Source organism: Lytechinus pictus, chromosome 12 (genome assembly GCF_037042905.1).
Source record: "Lytechinus pictus isolate F3 Inbred chromosome 12, Lp3.0, whole genome shotgun sequence".
Classification (NCBI taxonomy): domain Eukaryota; kingdom Metazoa; phylum Echinodermata; class Echinoidea; order Temnopleuroida; family Toxopneustidae; genus Lytechinus; species Lytechinus pictus.
In genome coordinates, this window is record NC_087256.1 from 2,305,663 (window position 1) to 2,330,491 (window position 24,829).

The 24,829-nt window shown below is 35.7% G+C and overlaps 1 protein-coding gene across 1 annotated transcript; it reads left to right on the plus strand.

Annotated features, from left to right (window-relative positions):
* The first annotated feature begins 334 nt into the window (after positions 1–334).
* Positions 335–22,513, plus strand: LOC129273192 (cytosol aminopeptidase-like). The gene is made up of 13 exons (XM_064107245.1): positions 335–485; positions 5,550–5,668; positions 6,456–6,510; positions 6,995–7,169; positions 7,830–7,935; positions 8,383–8,550; positions 9,261–9,416; positions 15,598–15,811; positions 17,268–17,373; positions 17,958–18,037; positions 18,840–18,952; positions 20,284–20,417; positions 21,490–22,513. The coding sequence occupies exons 1-13, from the start codon at positions 378–380 to the stop codon at positions 21,540–21,542; spliced, it is 1,587 nt and encodes a 528-aa protein (XP_063963315.1). The 5' UTR covers positions 335–377; the 3' UTR covers positions 21,543–22,513.
* The last annotated feature ends 2,316 nt before the right edge of the window (positions 22,514–24,829 follow it).

Consider the following 24,829-nt stretch of genomic DNA (forward strand, 5'->3'; position numbering starts at 1 on the left):
TATCAGAATATTGATTTGGAGATATGTCAGGGGCGTGTTAAATCATAGTAACGCCAAAAAGAAACACGATATGTTTAAAATACCACCCCATGCAGGGGCCGCGGAACCGGGGGGGCTGGGGGGGCTTCAGCCCCCCACTTTTTTCCAAAACCGTGTACAAAAATGTAAAAATGACCATACGATTGTGATTTTTAGCATGGTCAGCCCCCCCCCCCCACTTTTGGCTCAGCCCCCCCACTTTGAAAACCATTCCGCGGCCCCTGCCATGTTTTTTGTGCCCTCCCCTGTCGGTCCCCCGCCCCCCCCCCCCCCTCCGAAAAAAAAAATCATATTCATACAAGTAAAACGCATGCGCAGTTACATATCGTTATTCCAAGATGGCAGCCTCCATGCGACTCTGTAGACGTCTGTTTTTACACAGAAGACCATCGTCGTTTTGTGGTTTTAGATGGGGAAGGTTCTACTCACAAGCTGTAAATCTTGAAGTAAGGAAATCTAAAGTAGAGTCTAGAGTCTATTGCATAAAACTTGTGCGCTGTCATACCGGTCCAGACTTACGAAATAAAGCAGTGCTACTAGTCAAGTGTCTTACTCTTAGTCTTAGTGATCCAGGCACAGGCACAACTAGACAGGAATAACCGTCGTTTCTGGGGATTTATTCAACAATTTCTGACATTTTACTGTAATCCCCATTTACCGACGGTAGGGTGTACGTGTGGGCTCGCATGTGTTCTCATTCCCTCCCTTTTGTCAATTCACAGTCCAAAGTTTGATGTAATTTTACACATCGAATTTACAATCTAAGGTCAAGGATGTATAATATAAACAACAAACTTTTAAACCTTGATAATCAAATATTTAAATACTTTAAACGATATAGATGAAAAAGGCATGAAAAATATACTTTACCGATGTTTAATTGGGTTGAACACGATAAAAATGGTCAAAATGGCAGCCAAACTATAAAAAATTTAGTTTACAAACGAACGTCAACAATCACGAATGTGATATCAATATTGCTTTCGATATTATACGATCTGCTCCATATGCGAACGAAACCGAAGATAAACGATACTAATTATACTAGTACTAGTACTAGTTATAATCGCGATATATCGATTCGAGACATTAAGTTAATAACGATAATGACGTCATTCAAGATGGCAACTTGCAAGAAAAACCGTCAGGTCAGGTGAAAATGTCTTAGATGACAGATTTCTCAATCATCCAGAGGATTTTTTTCAATAACTCCGGCCCAAGGTATGCAATTACTTAAGTTATTTATATTTCCCTGATAATGGAAACCATGAAACTTTCAATTTTGCTTAAAAAACAGTTTTAAATCGCGATCTATAAAACGCTAGTTCACTATACGTTGGCTGTAGGTACGGGGCCCCATCCCCTTCAGTCTATGTATGGTGAGTGGAGCCAACGTAGTTCAGCGGAACAACCAAAATACAGAGACTGAAGCTTTTGGTCTAAGGCACAACTCGCTCGCTCGCCAGCCCGACTGAAGCTGGCTGGCCGTGGTTGGCTGGTGTAGCGGCGGATTTGGTTCCACCGGGAGTTGAAAGCTGTGATGGCAGCGCAGCTGACTATATCGTGCAGCCGCCATTAGGGGGCTAACAACACAAAAAAAAACCTGACGGGCTCTTCGATTTTTGTAATTATTTATTTTAAGGAAAATATACAATTACAAATAGGCCTAGCCCTAGGCCTAATAAATAACTGGATCTAAATAATGACTTTAAAGTTGATTGTTATTCCGTTTTGGCATTAATACCAATTGGTCCAGCAGTCATTGGCAGTGTACACATCCAGATCCAGAAATAAAGGAAATCAAAACCCAAGAAGAGAAGCAATTTTAATTTTATTAGAGAGAGTAAAATGAGAGGAACAGTTTAAAAAAAAGTTTCATCAAAATTTAGGCAAGAGTTCCATTAGACAGGAATAACCGTCATTTCTGAAATTCTGGGGACTTATTTAACAATTCCTGACATTTTACTATAATCCCCATTGAGTGGAGCCAACGCAGTTCAGCGGAACAACCAAAATACAGAGACTGAAGCTTTTAGTTTTGGTCTAGAGTTCCATATGCACCCGCACTCAAATTGAAAATAAAAACATGATGTATGTTCAGATTTCAGAATAATAAAGCTAGCCCTAGTAGTATAGAACATATATTATGGGGGAGTGGAAATACATACCAAAATATGGCTTTATTCCATCAAATTTCGAGCAGGATCTAGTGCGTGTAATTGTCCATAGACATCGGTTTATTTAGTCAGTAAAAAAGGGTCTGTGAGTCAAGACTAGTCGAACTATCGGCTGATAATCGTTAAAATACCCCTTCTGGTATCAGTGCTTCTCGCTAGCATAGGGGGAAGAGGTCTTGACTGCAGATAAAACGAGGTGAGTTCGAGTCCCAACTAAGATATTAAAGCAACAGTTAAAAAATGACAGAAAAATCTGAAGTGAACAAACTGGAAGTCTCAACAATCTTTTGTTATTTTTGGTGGGGGGTGCATATGGAACTCTTTCCAAAATCCGTTATGAAATAAACAAATTATTGACGTTTAAAAAAGTCGTCTTGTACTTTCTATGGGATCCTCAAATTGGCAAACGTGCTTCAAAATGGCTGATTTTGTGGACAACTCTCCTTTTGTTTTGTACACAATTTTTCTGATTTCCCCCTTTATTTTACATATTTCACATTATCTCCTCCTGACCTTGACATATGTGGTGTGAATTATTTTTTCAAATAACATATGTTGTGCTCAGAAGGAGGCAAGTTGCGATTTGAAAGATTTAAGGAAAATCTGAAAATTTGTGTACAAATCAAATGTAGAGTTGTCCACAAAATCAGCCATTTTGAAGCATGTTTGCCAATTTGAGGATCCCCATAGAAAGTACAAGACTTTTTAAACGTCCATAACTTGCTTATTCCATAACCGATTTTGATGAATCTTTTATTAAATTGTTCCTCTCATTTGACTCTTTCCAGTAAGATTGCTTCTCTTCTTAAGTTTTGGTTTCCTAATGGGGAAAATCACTAAGCCTTAGACTAAGCCTAGGATTAGGAACAAAAGCAGTGACCTACCTCGGCTGTCGTGTAGCTCCCACTTTTCTCGTTTGACTTTAGGCCTATCCGAAGTTGATATACCGGTAATACACAAACATATGGTTTAACGTTAGGCCTATCCGAAGTTGATATACCGGTAATACACAAACATATGGTTTAACGTTAGGCCTATCCGAAGTTGATATACCGGTAATATACAAACATATGGCTGTTGGAAGATATTATAAAATATCATATTACTGTGATATTTTGCATTTGGAGTGGTAAAATGCATATATTTTGTTTTATCCAGTATATCCCATAAACCATTAACCTTAAACCAATAAAAAACCTTACTGATTTCTATATTCATCTTATGCATTAGAGACATTAAATCTAGATCACTAAAAAAAACCATTTGTATCATCTGCAAATATTATATTTGAGAGTACTTCAGAGACATTTTTACAATCATGGTACTAATATTATCATAACCAGGACTTTTCCTCTGATTTAACTTATGTACTACCTCTAAAATCTCATTCTTCTATCGGTTTTAAATACATAGATTGAGAAACATGATCATTCAAGTAACTCAAGCAGTGAGAAATGTTAATATTCGATGAATCAGTAGATTCAGTTCCAATATTTACAAAGTATTGGTTAAATCTATTTGCTATTACAGTAGGATCATCAATAATACAACCATCATTTGTATTGAAGTTTAAAGACGCAGTTTTCTTTTTTGTTCTTCCTAAGACTTTGTTAATTGCACACCTCAACTTTTTACTATATTTTTTATTATCATAATTTTTCTTGGTATAGTAGTCTTGTTTGGCAATTGAAATTGTTTTTGTAAGAATATTTCGATACCTTTTGTAATTTGTGTGTTTAATTTCCAATGGATTCTTCAAAAACTTCTTATACAAACATAGCTTTTTTTTGCATGATTTAAGTGTATGCTGTGTACTGTATTGGCATACCATAGATCTACATGTAGAATCCCCACAGAAAGGGTGGTTGAAGTGAACAAGTGAGGCATAGCAAATCCTTCAATCACACTTCAAGGTAATGTTGTAACCCGCAAGTGAAAACCCGAACCGTACCGTCCCGTATAATCCAATTATTTGCAAGCGGGACCCGCTGACCCGTCGGGTTTTAACCCGCAAGTCAATTTATCTTTGAAAAATATTATTTCTGTAATCCCCACACTATACAGGCTCAAATCAGGAAAATATATACCAACTACTAACCTAGCCTAGAGTGAATTTACTTACAATTTGCAAATTCGCCTTTTATTCCGGAGAGAAAATGTTTTTTGGGTGACTTTGTACACGAAATGGGTCCGCTCTGATCTCGAAATTGAAAGCATTACGCAATTAACTCCTCGGATCAGAGCCGCAGCTCAGCGCGCGCTAGCTAGCCCAGGCTGCCCAGCAATTAGATCGGCAATGTTGTTTTTCAGTCCAGGTCGGTCGACACGGCGACTAACAACAATCATAATTACAATATTCAATTCTATGGGACCTCATCTATAAAGTAATCAAAATTGAAATAAATATCTGGATAATGATACAGTCAATTTTCCTACTTGTATATCTCCATATTATTTCCTTCTGTTTTTGTATTTCTTCCAATTCTTTGTAAACTAATACAAACGTGCACGAGGGCGCCCATTGACTGCGCTGCACTGGCGCTCCTTTGAAAGAGCAACTCGATGTATATATGTCGAACTGTCTCAGTCCTGATTACTGTTCACAAGACAAAAATACACCAGCATTTTTTTAAAGGAAATATCTACGTCTCTACAAGAATCCGCCACGTAAGAAGCACATGATCCTAACTCAATTTTCATTGTTAATGTTTTTATTATGCGTTGTTACTTCTCCTTTTTTTCGTATGACGGTCTGCGGGTTTGAGAATGAACTCTTCCCGCAACCCGCGATCGGGGGCATACCGGCAGGTTAACCCGTACCGCAACGGGAGCGGATTACAACATTACTTCAAAGTCAATATGCCCTCGAATACTGCGATTGGGAACAGCGGTATTTCAGCTTTGATCTCGACGTCATCGTTCAAATTCTCAATCAGATGTCATCGCCTTGCTTGGCTCGCCGTAATTTTGATATGGACTGAAGTTAGCGACCAAAATCATACGAGCATGTGGCAAACAAATAGTTGAGCTGCCACAGGCAAATCTTTAGTCGCTTACTTCAGTCTACTTCTTGGCTGGTGCAAAACTGCATTAGTGCAAAATGATGTTGTGTTCAGTTAATGATCAGTGATGATAAGACAAAAAGTCTGCTTTTTTTTTTCTTGACTAGATCTAATGACTGTCTTCTCTAAATAAAAGAAATTAAAAAAAAACCTTGGCTTTAAGTTTAAGCCTTGATTTAGACGTCTACTGACTCTTCTCAAGCTTAATATGTGTGTGGCAGGTGCAGATTGTCCATCATAAACCTGTTGTGTTACTTTATCTTTGTTGTAGGAGTCTGGTGTTGTAGTTGGTGTTTATGAGGACGAGGCTAATAATGGAGTGAGTTTTACACCAGAAGCATCAAAGGTCAATGAACAAAGTCAAGGTCAATTAAGAGAAAACATAACCAGGTATGTTATGGAGGGAATTATTCAGACATAAAATTGGTACATATTGCGGCCTTAGTGTGGGGGATGTATTATGACCTGAAATAGAAATAATTGTTCAGTTGGTTTGTACATGGTACATCATAGAAACAACTAAATATGATTGGTCGAGGACTTGTGTGTCGAAAAATAATTCAACACGGAAAAAAAGGATATGGCGTGGTGTTAGACTTCGGTATACATGTATATTTCGCCATACCAAAACTGAATGTCATTTCAGCATGTACACTGAGAAAGGTCAAAGAATAAATGTTTACTTTTGCCAAGGGGCACTATGCTGCTAAATTCTTGTTTGACAATTATACAGGAAAACTGCATTCTTCATAGTTCTGAACCTACATGTGTCTAAGTACTTTTTAATTTAAGAAATTGTACACTTAGTCACAATGGTACAATATCTTACTAATTTTTGTAATTTAAGAAGTTTATCTATCTTGGACGAACATGATTCCTTTTTGAACAATATTTCCAAAGTTCCAACTTTTTAAAACTCTGATAGAATTTAGCAAATATAAATTTAGGATCAATCACCACGAATAAAATTACTTTGGTTGAACTGAGTCAAGTAAATGAAAACAAGTCAAACCTCTGAAAACTGATACATAATGATCTGTGATAATAGTTTACTTATATGACATTAGTATTTAGATAATAAACCCTTCCCCCAAAAAATATTGTTTTAAACCCCCCCCCCAAAAAAAAACCATTGTTTTGCTTGACATAACTATCAAATGTTACCTTCTTATTCCAGGTACTGTCAAAATTTGAAGAAGGGAAAAAGCAGAGTATTCTACGGGTTAAATGAGGTAAGATTACAATACTTCCCTCACTCTTAAATCATTGAACTATCTTGAAACATGTTTCTTCTAGTTGTGTTATTCTATGCATGTATGTATGATTTCTTGCTTGTACTGCACTTTATTTTATGAAAAGTTACCTATGAATTATTGATTGTCTTTTATCTTTTCATGTCCAACCTTTAGCTACACCCAAATCCTGTTTATTTGATAATCCATAAATGCTGGAAAAATATTGTCAGGTGAAAAAATAAGGGTTGGGTTTGGATTAGCATAGGGAAATTGGGTTTATTGAAGACTAAAGCCTCTCTATGTGAGAGATGTGAAGTGGTCAAAGAGACACATTGACAAGGTGAAAGCACAAGTTTAATACAGCTACATGACAGATCAGTCATGATTATCATAATGTTGTTTCTACCATTGAGGTTTCTCTACATTTACATTTTATTTTGTATTTTATGTATTCCTTGTTTTATTTTGATTTGGTAATTAGGAATTCAGTAAAGTTGCTGTGGTGGGCCTCGGAAAGAAGTCCGCTGGGGTAAATGACCTGGAAGAGATAGATGAAGGAAGGGAGAATGTCCGAGTTGCCATGGCAGCAGGTGTTAGATTATTACGAGATGTTGGCTGTAAAACGGTAGCAGTGGATCCATGCAGCGATGCTGAAGGTATTGTTCTGCTTTTGTTACTTTATCAATTAAAAGTCCATTCACTGAAGAGTGACAGTTGACTGTAAGTTTAATTGTATCCTATGCAGTGGATATGACTCAAAGGAATGGGTAATTCAGTTGCCTGAAGAAAGTAATTTGCAAAGTGTGGCTCCAAAAATCTTCCAAGTGAATTAATTTCTAACAATATTACAACAATTTTTTTTTCATTTGTTTTATCTTATATAGATGAATGAGAAGAATTTGCATCAGCTTAGTATATAGGAAAGCACTTGTGAATGATTCCTATTTCTTTCAAGGCTTTATTCTGTATTTAGATAAGACTGATAGAGGGAATTAAGGAAGAAGAGCTGGCATGTTAGACTGAGATATGTTACTGTATGGATGTAATTTTAAACTTTGGTCTTTTTTATTACATCTTTTAAATGAAATAATCACAGCATATCTAAAGAATGTTCCAAGAACTTTTTCAAGTATTGAAATGAAGTGGGGATGTGATTCACTATTCACAATAGTTCATTTTTGTAGTGAATATTTTGAAAATGTTGTAATTGTGCTTACCATAATTTTAATTTACCCTCACAATGTTTTATTGTAATCAATTTCTTTGGTACTGTTAAATTAAACCAATATTGTTGTTGGTAATTGTGTTTTTTTCAGCTGCTGCTGAAGGATCTGTATTGTCAATATTTGAGTATGATGAACTGAAAGCAGAATCAAGTAGGAAACCTAAAGTCAATCTATCACTCCTCAACAGAGATAACAGGTAAGTCTTGTAATAAATTGATTGTAGCAGTGAAAAAGATGATGATGGTGATAATCGAGACAGCAATGACGTTAGTGCTAGTGATAATGATTACAACAAGAACAATGAGAGTTACTATTGTTTAAAATTTTGAATTCTTAATTATGATATTTATGATAATAATAAAGAAAGTCATTTAGACTGTGCATATATTTTTGGTGAAGAATTTATCTTGTTCAATTATTGGCTGATTTATCAATCAAGATCAATCTCATCAATTCCTCTCCTTCAATACAATATCATGATTGGCAATTGATTTCATTCGTAATTTCAAATGAGGTTTTTCAGGGGAAAATGCTTTGATAGAAACAAAATGCTCTTCAGAATTTTATACTTTACATGCAGTCATAGCTTAAACATGCTTTATGTTTTTGTTGTTGCTGCTTCTGATCTTTGACTGTCCTGTAGCTCAGAGCTTCACAGTGCCTGGAAGAGAGGAGAGACTATGGCCAATGCTCAAAACTTTGCTAGGACCTTGATGGAGATGCCAGCGAATAAACTCACTCCAACATCATTTTCAGAGATCGCTCACAACAAGAGACAGCGCACAGACCTACCTATCACCATCCAGGCACAGTAAGTCATCAAAAGTAACCAATCCCTTGTCTCATCTCATTCATCAATTCAATGAATACCAGTAGGAACTACATGTTTTTCTTTTATTCTATGGAATGTTGAAACTAGCCAGCAAAGGTGATGGTAGTTGACACTAATGGGAAAGTACATGTATAGTTTGGAAATGTGTGATAATGTATATGATGGTATTTTATTGTTGTAATGTTGATCGCATTTTACTCTGTATTGAAAAAGCATCCACTATGGGGCTGCCTGGCCCAAAGAGATATATTTTAAAATGAAAATTCACATTTGAACTGTGACTTACGCCAATTTTTTAATTCTGTACACTTATGTTACTATCATTTTTGTATATGAAACATACTTGAGGCTCAAAGCCATTTGTTATCATTTGACAGATCCATGAAATCAAGACATTAGTTTCAAAAATTTAAATCTGATGTTTTATGCCATTACTTCAAGAAATGATTTTCACGATCTTCAATAGGGTAGATATTTAGATATTTGTTTATTGTACATATTTATTAATCTTGTTGGAGTCCTTCTGCTTCAAATTTAAAGTCAACAATTTAATAGATTTCTTCCCACAATAATTGCAGGCCAATCCCTGATTATGACATGCATATTTGTTCCAACAATATAAAATTCAAGAACTTTCTTTATTGTGACCAGTAATATGTCAATGCTTGCTATGATTATTTATTAATCAGCTCCAGGAAATGGGCCTCAGATAAGAAGATGGGTGCTTTCTTGAGTGTAGCTAAAGGATCTGATGAACCACCAATCTTCATGGATGTAAGGTACAATGGTGCATCTAAGAATGTGGATCCTCTTGTATTGATTGGTAAAGGAGTCACCTTTGACAGGTAGGATACACTGCTATACCAACACAGTCTGAGCATATTAAATTTTGTTAAAGTATACATCCAAAGAAAATTCACGAAAGTGATGATTATAGACAAATTATATATGAATGGAAAGGTATTGTCTTTTTATACACAAATATGTCACTAAAAAGTCTTATTGATGTCGTGGAAATGCAAGAAATGAAATTATTAGAGACCCTTCTCAGCCCCCCAGCCGCCCCCAGACCGACAGTTCACGCAGTGAAAACAGTCGAGAATAATGACGTCACACAATCATCGAGCTCATCATCCCCTCTGTGCATAATACACTGAATCACCTTACTGACCTCTTCAATATCTTCCGAATTTACGTTTTCTTCATGTAATGTGACATCCGAATTCTGTTTTCGACAACTTCAGACTATAAGGGAACCAGAACTGTGTTATTTTGCCCGTTTTTTATTGAATTGTGAACTGGAAAGATCGATTTTGTCCACTCGACAGTCTTTGTTGTGTTGCTCTACTATTACTAACTATTGAAAAACTCCAAGCTGCACGGTCCCATTCACTTGCTCCCGATGCATGTTGCAGGCTACGCTGTTTGATCCAGTCAAAAGTCAAGGCAGGGAAGTGTAAGGTAAGCATGTTTGGAAACTGTACTTGTTCTGACGATGCATTCAGGTCAGATGACAGATACAGATCTGATATAAGTTTAGAATCATGCATTTTGGCATAACTACTAATAAAATTAAAAAGTTTTTATTTTAGAAATAATGTTTTTGCACAATTCCACCCAAGGGTTCATTACATGCCGCCACGCACAGAAAAATCAAGCCATAGAAGTCGTGTGTTGTGGACCCAAGAAGTGAGATCCCAGACGCCTCCAGGCTAAGCACGCGCGACCCACTAGTTAGAAATCCACTGCCAAACGCGGTTCGTGGTGCGAGGTTAGTATACTTAATACGTGTGAGTGGCACAATTCCAGCAGATTTTTTCTTCAGATTTCTAAAACTGGTCAGGACTCAGGCAGGCGATTAAATTATTTAGGAGCACTGAGTGGTATGGACCATGGCTGAAAATCTGCTGTTTCAGAGGAATGTTTAAGTTTTTGTCTCACCTGCATAGCAGAGTGAGACTATAGGCGCCGCTTTTCCGACGGCGGCGGCGGCGGCGGCGACGGCGACGGCGGCGTCAACACCAAATCTTAACCTGAGGTTAAGTTTTTGAAATGACAGCATAACTTAGAAAGTATATGGACCTAGTTCATGAAACTTGGCCATAAGGTTAATCAAGTATTACTGAACATCCTGCCTGAGTTTCATGTCACATGACCAAGGTCAAAGGTCATTTAGGGTCAATGAACTTAGACCATGTTGGGGGCATCAACATCAAAATCTTAACCTAAGGTTAAGTTTTTGAAATGTCATCATAACTTAGAAAATATATGGACCTAGTTCATGAAACTTATACATAAGGTTAATCAAGTATCACTGAACATCCTGCATGAGTTTCACATCACATGACCAAGGTTAAAGGTCATTTAGGGTCAATGAACTTTGGCCGAATTGGGGGTATCTGTTGAATTACCATCATAACTTTGAAAGTTTATGGATCTGATTCATGAAACTTGGACATAATAGTAATCAAGTATTACTGAACATCCTGTGCAAGTTTCAGGTCACATGATCAAGGTCAAAGGTCATTTAGGGTCAATGAACTTTGGCCAAATTGGGTATTTGTTGAATTACAGCCATAAATTTGAAAGTGTGTTGGTCTAGTTCATAAAACTTGGACATAATAGTAATCAAGTATCACTGAACATCCTGTGCGAGTTTCAGGTCACATGATCAAGGTCAAAGGTCATGTAAGGTCAAAGAACTTTGGCCACGTTGGGGGTATTTGTTGAATTGCCATCATATCTCTATAAGTGTATTGGTCTAGTTCATAAAACGTGGAAATAAGAGTAACCAAGTATCACTGAACATCTTGTGCGAGTTATAGTAGTTTTCAAAATCAGCACTGCTGCTATATTGAATCGCGTGATGCAGGTGAGACGGCCAGAGGCATTCCACTTGTTATTATACACAGAATTATATCACCATGATGCCGATGTCATGAAGCCAGACAAATTTTCAGCAGTGATTACCCTGATTCCTGGCCAAAATCACTCACACGTATTGCGAGGTTAGTATTAGTATACTACTAGTACGTATTGCGAGGTTAGTATTAGTATACTAACCACGAACCGCATTTGGCAGTGGATTTCTAACTAGTGGGTCGCGCGTGCTGGGATCTCACTTCTTGGGTCCACGACTTCTATGGCTTGAATTTTCTGTGCGCGGCGGCATGTAATGAACCCTTGGGTGGGCCAAAATTAGAGTCTGGTGTTTCTTTCTGATTAGAGTGTTGCTGCATATATGTATGCGTAATGCCTTCAACAATGAAGATAAATGCAATCTTTGTAATGACACAGAGACTCAGAGAGCACCGTACCTCAAGTGATGTTCGTGTAGTCTCCACTTCACTACTGGAGTACTGCTACAGCCTACACTACGCTACACACCTACCCGGGTAGGTGTGGTGTACATGTACGGTAGTGTAGCGGTAGTGAAGTGGAGTGGGGCCTACACAAACATCACTTGAGGTAGAGCACCAGTGTTCTGAGTGGAACTTTTCAGGTGTCTAAACCTACTATCATTTGTTGTTGACTGGGAATTACATGCCACCGCACGTCATCAATCATCACGATAATTAAATTCATACTTTGATTTGATTATTTAAACTATTTCTTTTTTTCTCTCTTCTACACACAGATCTGCACACTTGCTGACTCTGGTGACTTCTGGTCTCTGCTTGCTACCTCAATCTGGGAGATTCCATCATGTCCTTTTACTATGATTTGGGTATAGCCATTTTTTTCTTCACTCTTTCCAGGACCTATGGTTTGCAAGTTGTGGACTGATAATGATACAAAAGAAAAATTTTCTTTATCAATCTTGGAAACAATTTTGAGCACAGTTTTGGAGAGAACTAAGAAATTTGACTTGGACAGGAATACAGCTTGTCAAAAATAATAACACACAATTTAAACGAAAGAACAATTTTAATGTTACTAGGGCATTTTGCGAGAAATGTTATACTCAATCACACGTCCCAAATCAAGGGTAAGTCCTTTGATTAAACATGTAGTTGAATTGCGATTGCAACTCGACCTTATTACGCTTGAATTTGAATTTAAGACTTACGCTTGATTTGCAATTGAACATAAGTTTCTTGCAGTGCCCCATAATTATGTTTTGTTATCAGATATTTAACGTGCTGATTTTTCTCGAAAGGTATAATATATTTGTCCTTTTAAACGGTATTTGAATATGGGTATGCCTTTTATTTGTTTTCCACAATATTTATTGCATGTTTGAACAGAAGTGAAATATTTATTGTGAAGCACTGTGAATGTTGTGTGATGGTTCATCATTTTTATTATAAGACTGAAAGCCTGGTGGATGTGAGGAAGTGGCCTGGATGAAAGAAAAGTGAACATGTGTACAATTACTGATTTACATATTCTAAGACAATTTTGTTTCTGGATAAATTTTGCTATGCATTCCCTACATTAAGAGTAAAGGAGAAGTCCACGCAATCAAAAATTCATTTGAATTTAAAGAAAAATAACAAGATATTGCAGGAAATTTCATAAAAACTTTGATTCAAATTTATATAATTACTATTTTAACAGTTCCGTAAATATAACCTATTGTGATCAGATGAAGAGTTTCCTATCGTCAAATCTGCAAAGAATAAAAAAAAAAATGCCACAAAAAATAGAAACGAATGTGATGTGAGTGACAACTCTAATTTGCATATCATTGTTTTGTGTATATGACTGTTTTGAGTAAAAACAACAAGGGAAATTACTCTATTCAAATAATTTTTAGTTGATGTGGACTTGACTTTTAACTCTACCCCTCCCATCCCAAATAAGAGTAGAAATAATCTAATCAAGAACTTGAAAATCAAAAGCAGCAATTAAGAAGCAAGATTTGATAAATACAGGTCTGAATAGAATTTCACAAGAAAATAAAAAGAGAAAAAAAAGATGGGTAGGGACGTGGAAGGAATAAAAAAAAAATACCCAGAAAAAAAAATCTGAGTTTCGAACCAGGGTCCTCGCACATGACAAAACAATGGCCAACGCATTTGGCCACAGACCATCGCCCTAACGGGAAGGCATTTTAAAGATATATGAAAGAAAGTCCGCTCGCCGCTGTTTCCTAATAATGCTTCGGCAATTCAACTGCAATTTCAGTCATTTCGCGATGGATATTGCCGTGTTTTTTTTGTGGTTCCTGACTTTGCTACTTAATGAAATTTCATAATTTTTGTTCAGTCATAAAGAAGAATGTCTATGCTTTATATTGACTATAACATTAATGTGACGCAAGTGTGATTTCTACGTGAAAATATGCTTTGTTTATTCACATATATTTCTTGAAAAAAAAAAAAAAAAATTCTAAGCTAAATATCGGTTACCAAAATACGTTAAATGTGCACTTTTTTTCACTGTTCAGTAAATTCAAACTTTTATCTATATAACAAGACCAATCTTAAGAGGAATAAACAATTCTAAGAGCAAAAAACGCTGATTGGAAAGATCATCTCCAATGGGCTGCTGTCAGCTCAGCTGCTCACTGCTCATTGTGTGACGTCACTCAGCTGTCCAGAGCTCGCAAGAGGACCGGTGGAAGGCAGAAATATGGCATGAAAATAAATCATTTTTGAGAGCTGATTGCTGCAATCTCTGATCACTATTTTGAAAAGTGAAGTTATATATCTGATTAGTAATACTTCCCCTTTACAATGATGACCACATAAAGTCATTATAAAATACTTTTGATTCTTTGGATGTATACTTTAAAGTATTTATAGTTTTTTTTTGTTTCTTTCTCTTTGCTCTATAAAAGTACGCAACCGACAACCATATCTTGTTCCTAATGTCACCATAATTTCTTTTTCTCATGTATTTCCATGTTAAAATACTATTTTTATCTTAATTATGATTGCTTAAAGGGGGAGTGAACTGTGTGTGGTCTCTTATTGACTGTGTGTTATAAATACATAATCTTAAAATATAGGTTTTCAGATATCTACTAATAATACAGAGAATAAATTGACCTATAATTGTATTTGTATAGAGAAATTGAAATGTTTTGAGAGGAAAAGTAATTCTTTTGTTACTTGGTAACATAATTATTGCAGTATAAATGTATTGAGTAGTTAATTAGCATGTTATCATTTAAATGGGTATATATTACTAGACTACACTGGCATTATGGGTCAGGAATGAGCAGTTGAGGACTCAAGATGGCGCTATTGGTTCGTATCTGCTTTAATATAAAATTTATGCATGTATTTTTTTTTATATGTGTGGATGTTGCCTTATAAGTTCAGGTCGGGGCAGAAATTCTGAGGGATATGTTAATATATTTTTGTTATAAAATGCATTAACCGATTTGTCAGATCATAATCAGGAGATTCATGCTACTACATACTAATCAATGAGATTGCACATCTTTTGCATGCTAGCACGTAATATAAGCATGCCCCGGGGGGGGGGGGGGATGGGGCCAGTCAAATATATTGCTGTACACACGTGTGACCAAAAAAACGCGTTTAAAGGGGTGTTTTATCAGTTTTGGACGCTGTCCGCGCGTGGACTCGTTAAGGGTATCAAAAACACTGATTTTCAAGAAAAAAGGTGGATTTGAAAGACTGGTCAATGGTCAATCACAGGGTCAAACATATTTAGGGTATTTTTTTTCTCCCAAAGCTTTTTTTGTAAAGACTAGCCAAACGGGTTTAGGGTATGTTTTTTCCCCCAAGCTTTTTCCCCGAGGTCATATTTTAGCGACAACTTGTTTAGGGGCCAAAATGTGTAAATAAAGCCCGCGAAAAACTCGTTTAGGGGTTGTTTGGAATTACTTGGTTACGCGTGTGTACAGCAATATATTTGACTGGCCCCCCGGAAAGCATGCTTACACTAAGTGCATGCTGGCACTTTATGTAAGCATGCTTACATTAAGTGCATGCTGGCACTTTATGTAAGCATGCTTACATTAAGTGCATGCTAGCACTTTCAGTTCAAAAGCAAGGAAATGTTTATTAATCAAGAAATAATTCACATTCTTTGTTTCTTATTCATCAGTGGAGGAATATCCATCAAGCCTGCAGCAGGAATGGATCTAATGAGGGGCGACATGGGAGGAGCTGCTAACGTCCTGGCGGCCATGTTTGCTATGGCTAACCTTGAGCTACCGGTCAATGTGGTTGGATTAATACCACTGTGTGAGAACATGGTCAATGGGTCAGCAGTTAAACCGGGTGATGTGGTCACAGCTATGAATGGCAAAACAATACAGGTAGGAATAAGCATTTGTGATCATTTAGGTAAAATGGTGGATTTAGATTATGCAAGCAGTATTCATTGCTGGATGTTGTAACTTCAATCTTGATCTCAGGTAATAATGAAAGCCAAGGATATCCTAGGGATTTTAACCCTATCTAGGCCGGGGGGGGGGGGGGGGGGGGCCTCGGAGGCCCCCCCTCAACGATCCGTGCAATATTTTCGCCGTGCGAAATTTTTTGACCGCGCCGCTCGCTGACTTTTTACTTTTAAGTCTTGCGCAACTTTTGAGACCAATTTTGCGTCACCCGGGTACGTGGTTCCGAAATTACGCAACATTATGTAAGTGCTTGTCAGACCAAAAATTGCTCAAAAACGTGATTTTGTGTACAAAGTCAATGTAAATTGTGTTTTCAACCAAAAATAATAAAAATGTATGTTTATTTTTAGTTTTGCTCGTCTAAATGTATTTTTTTTATGATCTCAGAAGAGTACCCAACAAATTTCATTGAAAAAACAATGAAAAACAAAAGGTTAAAAAACAAAGAATACATAAGAAATTGCAAAAAACAATATAATACATAAGAAAATGATTTGATATCGCAATTTTGTTCATGTGCACTTGCTAAGAACACCACAAAGAGTTTCTATACCAAAAATTAGAACATTTGGAGCTTTATTAAGGGAGTTAGTGGAAAAAGTATGATTTTGCATACTAATTACGCATAAATTAGCATAATCACCTAATGGCAATTCGCATGAAATAAATTACTATACAATTTTGTAGATTATGTCCCAGACAACCCGCGTGCCAATTTTTGGTGCGATCGCGTGGTCAACGGCCGAGATCTCAAGGGGGGGCCTGGGAGGCCCCCCCCCCCCCCCCCCCCCCCCCCCCGGCCATATGAACTCCCAAAATACCCCGGCCTAGATAGGGTTAAGGGATTATGAATATGATGAATGGAGTGAGGAGATAAAGTGAGGTACCACTCCTTACTGTTACATTTAGTAATGTAAAAATCAGCATGCCTTTCCCGGCTCATAACCTGATTTCATATCAAGAAATAGGAGTATTATAATTGTTGAATTGTTCGTATCCCAAGACATTTTCAAAATAATAATATGTAATATTTTCTCCAATCTGTCAGCAACCATTCTCAGATTAAATGTCAAACGTGATCAGGCTCTTTTAGGCAAATCTTAGCGTTTGATCATAGGGCTAATTATTAGGCTTGATTACATTGATCAGTATGCAATAAAGTGTACAAATTAATTGAACAATCATTTGCTCAGTTTGTGCTTCAGGCTACAGGAGTCCAAAAACAGAAAGCTTTGATAATGATTCTCATACGATTGCATACACAAAATGATTATTGCAATAATTAAAAAAAAAAAAATCAGACTTGCAATTCATAGGTTAGCAATGTGTTATGAGGCCCTTATGAGAACATCTTACTTTTATTTTTCTTCAGGTAGACAACACTGATGCTGAAGGTAGATTACTATTAGCTGATGCATTGTGTTATGCAACCTCTAATCTCAAACCTACTATGGTCTTAGATTTAGCTACTCTTACTGGTAAGTTTATTCAACTTGTGTAATTGTTGTTATGATAAAACTTTTTAAAATCAAACTTCTAGAAGACGATGCATGGCTGTTGTAGCATTGCTTTATACTAAGGGTTAACAAACATGCCACGCTCATGAAAAATGATGATATATTTGTAACCATGGGTCCAAGTCATTACAATATGGTATCAAGTGATAAAAGCTGTGCAATGGCAGCCTATATTATTCTTCTTTGGGTAATCACAATTTATTCGAAAGGGTGCGGGATATCACTATCAGGACCTCTGATCTTATGTGCTTACAATAAAGCATTGTCATTTCTATTGATATTGTAGTTACTGACGATTTTTAATGAAAGTTTGAAATACAATCATGCTCCTTATAGTTATTTCTTCATTAAATCAGAAACAAGTTTAATACAAGGCCAAGTCAAGATAAATGTTGCATTTCACAAATGATAAATTCAGTTTGCAGCATCTCAGGATTCTCTTCCCGAAAATCTGGATGTACCGCAGATTCAATGATAGAAAATCCTTACAATTGTTCATGCCTAGGATATCTTGACTTGATTTGTCTTCAATTATTTCTCCTCAGGTGCTATTGATGTAGCTTTAGGCTCAGCTGCTACTGGAGTTTTTACTAATTCACAACATGTATGGGATATGCTTCGACAGGTAAGTCTTGTCTATATCAAAATGCATTTAATGTGTGACTGCATTCCTTCAAATTCTATGTCTATTTTATTTCTCTCATGACTTCATAGTACAGCATGTCCCCCAAAGAATGTCCCTCTGACATACGGCTTAAATTGATTCTAAAATAAAGTATTACTTCTGTAAAATTTTCACAGGAGTTAGAATATGAAATGAGCTTTCTTGTCTTGTACATTAATCAAGATAAATACTACATTTTAGAATTATTTCAGCCATATGTCAGAGGGAATTTTTGGGGAGATGTGCTGTACTTTGAGTCATTCCAATTCTGTTTTGAGGTTTATACTGTACAACAACAAACAATGTGAAAATGAATACCTTGCAAAAATCCAACATATGATATATTATATACATGCTACTATTATAAGCTATTGAAGAGTTGCTAATTGATTTAAGATGATTTCTCATATGATTTCAAGACTTTTAGGATAACAGGTTGGATTGAAACATTGGAATGAAACTTGAAATGTCTTTTTCATAAAACTTACCATGGATGATATCTTTGTTAGAAAGTGGAATTTTACTGAAATATTCAAATATAATGAATGTTGTGAAACAGATTTGTTGGGTGATGCTGGTAATTTTTGGCAGTTTGGTCATCTGAAAATTCTGCTAACAACAATAATAATAATAATAGAGCAGCAGTTCATTTCACATGCTCAAGCCAACTCTGAAGTTCCCAAGCAAATATGGTATATATTACCAAAAATCAATTCACACGTGTACTGAGTTTTACTCTTATTTCACTATTTGTTGATTGTAGGCTAGTGTTTCGACAGGAGATCGTATGTGGAGGATGCCATTGTTCAAGCATTACACCAAACAGGTTACAGAGGCTCACTTAGCTGATGTTAGCAATATAGGAAAATATAGCAGGTAGGTATCTCTGGGTTTCTGTAGCAAGCATAATGTTCTTTTTTTATTCCCATCATGTTTTTGTTTTTAATCATCTATAATTGCAATCATTGTAAATGTGTTATTCTCTGGCTAAATGCGCTAGCAAGGTTTTGGATTAATACATACATGTAGGTACATAAAACTTGTGATATGCTTGTAACTTGAAAATAATTCACACTGCTCTCATGAATTATATTTTTGTTACAACTACATTAGTTTAGGTTTGAAATACCAGTAGGGGAAGGCAGAGTAAGTTGAGCATAGGGGCAAGTTGAGCCATCACCCCCAGGCAAATAATGAATGAGTCAGACATTGTGGTGGCGTCATGTATTGATGACCCATTACATAACCCTTAACCCACCACATTGTTTTCAACTTTGAAACAAAAAGTAGTTTTTTAGAGGGAAATATACAAATTTCAGCCCAAAAAGTAAAAAATGTGGGAAATAGCTCAGTGCTTTTTACCCACACACGTCTTTAAATATAATAAAGAAATAAGAAAAATATTGTTAGTCCAGGTATGGATTCTCATTCTTGTCATAGTCTTTTACATGATGGATGCATAAGAAATGTATGGATGTAAAAATATCGCATTAATTTCGGACTGGGGTAATTTGTGCCAGCCAACATGGGGCAAGTTGAGCCATGGTAATTCTTATGGTAATGAATGATTAAAAAAAAAACCTTAAAAAGCCATTGATATGCAGACAGGATGGAGCAAATTCACATGACAGTTCTTTTACTTTTAGAGGATGTTAGTATTTATAGAGAATTAGCAAGTGAAAAGACTTTAAATAAAAAAAATTGACATGCCGATTCTTCCCGCATACATTTTGTACATAGTTTTTGTGGCTCAACTTACCCCAGAAGGTGGCACAACTTACCCCACAGATGGGGCAAGTTGAGCTATTTGACATTGTTTTTTTCAAAGGTCACAATGACTTTCAGCGTGGCGGTAGAAAGTTATATATAGGTGAAAAATATTTCCCAAGAATCAAATTTAAAGGCAAGTTACTTAATACTACAATATTGTAAGTCATATCAATTCTAACATGCAAATTGCAGAAAGTGTCACAACTTACCCCGCCTTCCCCTATACATAAATTTATCTTAATGATTAATTCCTTTGTTTATTTTTTTTGCCTCTTTCATATGTGTATTTTCATTTTCATTTATAATTTTTTTTTTTTTTTTATGACTGAAAAATCTAAATTTGATCAATTTCAAAGGAGCAAATGTGATGTGGAATTAGTCATGTTTTGAAGTGATTTATGGGAATAAGCATTTCCATTTACATGTGCATTCTGTAGATCTGGTGGGAGTTGTACAGCAGCAGCATTCCTTAGAGAGTTTATAACTGATGATATTAAATGGGCTCATCTTGATATAGCTGGAGTGATGCAGAACAAAGATGAGATTCCTTACCTTGGAAAAGGAATGTCAGGTAAGTTAAAGTTGGAGGATTCTTGCGTAAGAAACTTGCACATTTGCTATCGATTGCAAATTTCTAATAAGATTTTAAAGTGAAATATCAATCATAACAAGAACAAACTTAATACTGCTTGTTGCAAGAAACAGATCACCAATCAAGTGCCTATGGAGCATTGCAATGATCCCAACTTAATGTTGAACTATCAAGGTGTTTCATGTATTAAATTGTATTCTATAAACCTAAGTGTTGGAATGATGTATTGAATAGTTAGTATCACCATCCATCAAAGCATTGAGACTAGGGTTTGCCGCCATAAAGCGTGGAGCGTTGTGGCCCAGTGGATTAGTCTTCGGACTTTGAAACAGAGGGTCGTGGGTTCGAATCCTAGCCATGGCGTAATTTCCTTCAGCAAGAAATTTATCCACATTGTGCTGCACTCGACCCAGGTGAGGTAAATGGGTACCTGGCAGGAATTTATTCCTTTAAATGCCAACGCGCTGTAAAAGGCTGCGAGGCTAAAGCCAGGGTAATAATATCCAATTAAGCGCATAGGGACATATTTGGCAGTGATATGCGCTATATAAGCATGTTGGTATTATTATTATTATTATAAAGATGTAGAGTTGATTAATAAATTGATTGTGATTCTTTGTACATGGTTTGCCGTGGATTTTCAGATATAATCAACTGAAGATTTCCTTGCATCTTTCATGTCATCGGGCCAAGAAATTCAGTAGACAAAATTGATATTACTTCATGTAGTGTTTTCACAGTTGACTACCTATGATATATCTATAGAGACTCAAAGATATGAAAATAGATAACATTTGTCAAGACATGAATTGCTAAACATCCGGTCTGCCATGATGGGTCTATGTGTATGTATATCTGTTCCTTCATATTTTTAAGAGGTTATCACTTGCATAAGTGTATTTGTTTTTTATGCTGCCATTGTCTTCCAAAGGAGTGTAAAATTTTACCTTTAAAAAAAAAGTTTCTTGTATTGTATGAATATGGTGGAATATTGTTTAAGTCACATTTAATAAAATCTTTTTCATTTCTGTATTATTTTTCCTTTGCACAGGGCGACCAGTCAGGACTCTTATAGATTTTGTATCGCGATTCAAGTCAGTATGATCAGATAGACCAAGGAATTCGGAAATAAAATTGCATAAGAACTACAAGGAAAGTACTTTTTGATGTGGAAACATTCAATTTGTTACCAACTGAAATTCACCTATTCCTTCCAGAAAGCTTGATGTGCTACTGAAGATAAAGAAAGGAGTCAGAATGACTTGATGTGAAGCTCTGTCATCTGATATGCACCAAATTGTTTGAAATCTAATTAATATGTAATGGTTAGTTTTGACCTACCCAGAAAAATTTACTCTAAAATTTTTCCACAATGCTTTGTGCAATCAAATTTTTCAAAGAGAACTTGTATATGTGTTATATATGTACCTGTATGATCAGTATTTGGGGTCCAAATGGGTAAGCTTTATTCTTGTCTTGATAAGCAAACAACTGTCTTCTGATTAGCTAAAAGCAAGAAACAGTTCTAAACAACTTTTCTAATTTTATTTAAAAATGGGGGGGGGTGGGGGGGGGGTGTCACAGGGTTTTAAGTGTGATATAGAGTTGAACCTTAATTCCAGTTGCACATGGTATACAACGCATCACCACATTGGTCACATCATTTTAAAAAGATTTGTACTACTGCACATTGTGCGTCAACATTTACGCATTAATTTAAGTCTCACTTAAAGCTATATGAATCACCCTCTTGGAATTGCTTTAATGGTGATAAACCATGAAAAGGAATAGAGAAAAAAACACCTTTATGTAGAAAAATGTTAGTCCTTGGTGATATGTGTATCGTATTTTCTGAAACATGGTTTGGAAATCTAAATCGTACAAGTCTACCAATCTCGGGTTAAAATTTTCATTTCACATATCTGGGCATTTGTTTGATAAAAAAACCTCCGTGTTGTTGAGATAAGAATGAAAAACAGAAAAAGTATTTATCATATTCAGCATCTCATGGGATAATAAGTATATTATTCTTGAGAAGAATAAATGCTTTTTCTCTTTACAGGTTTTTGAAATTTAAATTGAAAAGAACTATGAGGAATCAAGACTATTGGTTAAATACTCTTGTTATAGGTAGGTTTGGTTCGATCAATGAATCATGCAAAATCAAAATTGTCTGCTGATACAAGTGTTGTTATAATTATGAATATGGAAGTATTGTAATAACACTTCTCACAGTTCTTTTATGATTGAAAGTGGACTTTTGATAAAAATACAGGAATTCTTGGAAAAGGTTCATCTCACTGGTGTACAGTAGCGGACCGTGACCCGGAGGAGACAAAGCATTGGGGGGCACAGCATTGTTCACAAACAATACAGTGCCCCTCCAATGCTTTGTCTCCTCCGGGTCACGGTCCGCTACTGCTGGTGTATGTTGTAGAATAAAAATTCTTCATCATGCAGTAAAGAAAATGTCATTACCTAGTGAGACTTTTGCCCATACACTTGTAGGATTCTTCAAATGCTGAATGATGTGCTGTTTGACTTGAAATGAGGTTGCTCATTGTTAATCTTCTAGCGCCTCTACTTCATTTCCGATTGAAAAAAAGAAAGAAACAGTAGTTGACATCTGAAGAAGCATACAGTAATGTAGGTGAAAGTCTAAAAATAATTCATTACTGTGCTTACCTAATCTATTTGATAGTTAAAATATAAAATTATATTTCCATCCATACATACTGTAAACTATTTTTTGTTTTTAATTAAGAGTTTGCAAAATTTACCACACCAGTATTGAAACAAATCTGCAGGCCATTATCCCCTTGAATTCTGTATTCCAATAGACTTTACATGTATCACCTGGTTCCAGTTGGCAATGGGTTGAATAGTAAGTTTATTGCTCTTATATTGTACCTTCTCCAGTCATGTGATCAAGGCAATTCTCATATTAGTACATTATGATTGTAATTTGAATTATGTTTTTTCACGAGTTCAAAAGTTCCGATCAACAATAAATGAATACTTGGTAATAAAACAACTTACAAAAATTATTATCTTTTTGCAGTTCAAGCTGCAAAAGTTGAATCAGCTGAAAGCACTGATGAAATAGCTTCTTCTGAAGCAAAATTATGACTTACCCACCAAAAAAAAAAAAATCATGAGATAATGAATGTCTCTGATAAAAGTTTCCACTTATGTGAGGTAGACTATATTCAGAGCTGCCAAGTAGTACGATTTTTCCGTATTTTGTACGTTTTTGCAACCAAAATACGGCAGTCGTTTTTTCTTGAAAAAATACGTTTTTTGTATTAAAAAAAAAAAAAAAAAAAAAAAAAAAAAAAAAAAAATCGAAATTTATTGAGAAAAATCATCTCTATATGTCTCTATTTCATAAAACGTACACAAATATGGTTATTAGATCAATGTAATTTCAGGTAACTTGTTTTTTTTTCAATCATTTTGTAAAAACCAGGGTGAGATATACACAAGTTTCAATGTTTTTTTTTTTTTTCATCTGCAAGAGCAGTGCTCATTTTAGCTTGCATGCAGCTTGAGCGCCGTGATGGGCGAGTGCGCCAAGCATTTTATTATGAAATACACTTTTTTGGGGAAAAATACAAAATATTTATCTCACACGGTAAAAATACTGATTTTTTGGTCAAAATACTGATTTTGGGGGATAAGAATACTGAAAATGCAAAATACAACTTGGCAGCTCTGTATATTGAATCAGTGTCAAGTATCAGCATCAATGGACAATTTAAAATCTTTAGTGGTAGCAGATGCTGCAGATCCACGATTTTGAAATAAAGGGGGCGAAAATACAACATTTTTAAATAAAGGAATTTGCTTAGATTCAGCTTTAATATGTATGTTAAATGAGCAATTCTTAAAATATGGAGGGGGATGATGAGAAATCATATTCTTTCCTGAACATTCAAGAATGGTTGAGATGTTACGGTATCAAAATGTTGCACTTTTATCGAAAACAGTGATAGACTGAGAAATTGTGAATGAAATGTGCTATTGTGAGTGACATCCCTAATTTATGTGTATACTTTATATGTGAAGTATTTTTTTGTATAAATAAAAATCAAGATACATGTATATAATATAGTTGTGATGCTTTGTTTCTGATTGGTCAGTTGAGTTTGTATTGATTACTACTAAAGACACCATTATTTTCACTGAAACTTTCTACTGCACATTGCATCCATATCCTAATATTTGCTACCTCTACACTATTGGGGAATTTAATCATCCCCCCCCCAAAAAAAAAGCATGATAATAATCATTCTTAGCTCCCTCACAATTGAGCAAAGCTAATTCAAGAGATGTTTAATGAAAAGTGAGTATCACCACATCCTTTTCTGTTCTTGGCTTTGACATCTATT